This window comes from Tupaia chinensis, unplaced genomic scaffold (genome assembly GCF_000334495.1).
Source record: "Tupaia chinensis unplaced genomic scaffold, TupChi_1.0 Scaffold000567_1, whole genome shotgun sequence".
NCBI classification, from domain to species: Eukaryota; Metazoa; Chordata; class Mammalia; order Scandentia; family Tupaiidae; genus Tupaia; species Tupaia belangeri.
In genome coordinates, this window is record NW_006160080.1 from 1,169,734 (window position 1) to 1,171,904 (window position 2,171).

At 40.9% G+C, this 2,171-nt stretch overlaps 1 protein-coding gene across 1 annotated transcript in view; it reads left to right on the forward strand.

Moving 5' to 3' along the window:
• TXLNG (taxilin gamma) overlaps positions 1 to 2,171 on the forward strand; it is a gene marked incomplete at its 5' end in the record, with an annotated part of 68,440 nt that overhangs the window by 26,854 nt on the left and 39,415 nt on the right. The window contains 1 exon segment of the mRNA XM_014591369.1: positions 423 to 514. Coding sequence (XP_014446855.1) covers positions 423 to 514 — 92 coding nt within the window.

Sequence of the window (2,171 nt, forward strand, 5' to 3'; positions counted from 1 at the left end):
CGGGTTCCTAGAGACCTGTGGTCAACTACATGGAAGTCCAGCAATGTAACCATTATGCCATCTGCTGGTCCCTAGAAGTAGCTTTATTTTTAATTTTAAATAATTATTTTATTTAAATTTATTTATTTATTTATTTATTTATTTATTTTAATTTGACCAGATAGGGACAAAGTGAGAGAGGGAAAGCAAGCCACCAGGTCTGGGACTTGAACTACCATATGGGAGTCCAGTGCCCCTATCCACCACCACACCAGCCTGTTTGCCCCTAGCTTTATTAATTGAGCTGGTAAACACCTTATTTCTAGCTATAGGTCTAAATTATTTTACTCTAGATGTCAGAACATGGAAAGTGTTAGCAGAATATACAGGTTAGATTTGTTCTCATTCTTCTGGCACTGACTTCTTATCTCATTAATCATCAGGAAAAGAAGTTTTATTACTGATGCAAGCCCTAAACACCCTCTCAACCCCAGAGGAGAAGCTGGCAGCTCTCTGTAAGAAATATGCTGATCTTGTGAGTATTTAATCAAGGGTGTGAGGGCTCTATAAAGTACAGTGAAATATGTGGATGCTTGATGAGCTTCTTAATTTTTTTTAAATTTTAATTGTTTTTTATTGCCAAAGGGTGTGTGAACTCATGTAAGAGAGACAGAGAGAGGGAGAAAGCACCTCCCAGTGGGGTGTGGCCATGCCACAATTCTTTTTCCTCCATTTCTCCTCCCATCAGGATTTTGACCATGCATGTGTACACACACCTAGAGTATTTTTCAAGCCTCCAGGGCCGGGATTTGAACTGTGGTCAGCCATGTGGGATCTGGCTTCCTATGTACTGCACTTAACCACAGTTCTACAGGGGTAGCCCCTTTATAAGCTTTTTAAGATGTAATTTTAATATAACTTTATATGTAAACTTATATTTTACTCCAGTATTGAAGGGGAGACTCTGGTATCTTGCAGTTTTTTATTGGTTGCACTAATTCATTTTATGAGGTTATGCAGAGAGAACACATGCTTAGCTGTGATGTGGATTTTTCTTTTTAGGCTAAAGAGAGTGTGCACTCAATAGAGAGAGACAGAGAGAGAAGAAAGCACCCCTATGGGGAATGGTCACACTGCAGTCCCTTCTCCATCTCTTCTTCCTTTTGGGATTTTGTATGAGCATATACACGTGCCTGGCATGTTTCTCGAGCTGTCAGGTCTGGAATTTGAACCATGGGCATCCAGATGCCATAATCATCAGGCTGTGGACTGGCATGGATTTCCCAAAACTCTGTTTTAGGGTATTTTTTTATTTATTTGTTTTTTTAAGAATTACTTATTTCAGTTAGGACCACTGAAGATCTGCCCAGACTTCACCCTCTTGCCCCCCAGATCTATCTAGGAGCCAGGTTAGAATACCCTATTTATTCTGTCTTTCTCCTTCATTCTATTTTTAATTCTTTTAAAAAATTTTTAAACTTCTTAGCTCTCTGCCACTCTTTTATCTTGCTAATTCTTCCCCTTCCCCTGTTCCCATAGGACAAGCCAATCAGCAGCCATCTATATCTGAGTTCTGAGCGGCCCCATTCACACAGTGTGCTAGCACACTGCGCAGTTTTCCTTTTTTGCTTGAAAAAAATATTTTTGTTGTTTCTGTGTAGTTTTTCCTTTTTCTGCTCAGCCTCTACACACTTAATTTTCTAGACAGGTCAAGTTGCTCAGTAGACAAATATTTGAATACTTTTAGGGTCAGATTAATCCTCAATTTGCACTGAATCAGCTGCACAAAGGGAGAAAGACGGTACTGTTTAGAGACTGCAGGTTACCTCCTCCTGCATTCCTCTGAATGCTCAGATTTAACTCCAAAGACTAGGAAAAAAAGCATGTAATCCATCAGATGACCAGAAACCACCACAGAGACTCAAGAAATATGAGAAACCAAGAAAATATTTCTCCCCCAAGGGAAAATAATAACTCCTTATCCTCCACAGACAATACAAAGGAAATGTCTGGTAAAGAATTTAGAATATTGGGAACCAGCAGTTAGCATAATGGCTATGTCGCTGGACTCCCACGCAGTCGACCACGGTTCGTGCCCCGGACCCGATGGCTTAAAACTCATGCCGGGTGCGTGTCCGTGCGTGCCCAAGATCCCGAGAGGAGAATGGAGGAGAAGGGATTGCGGCGTGACC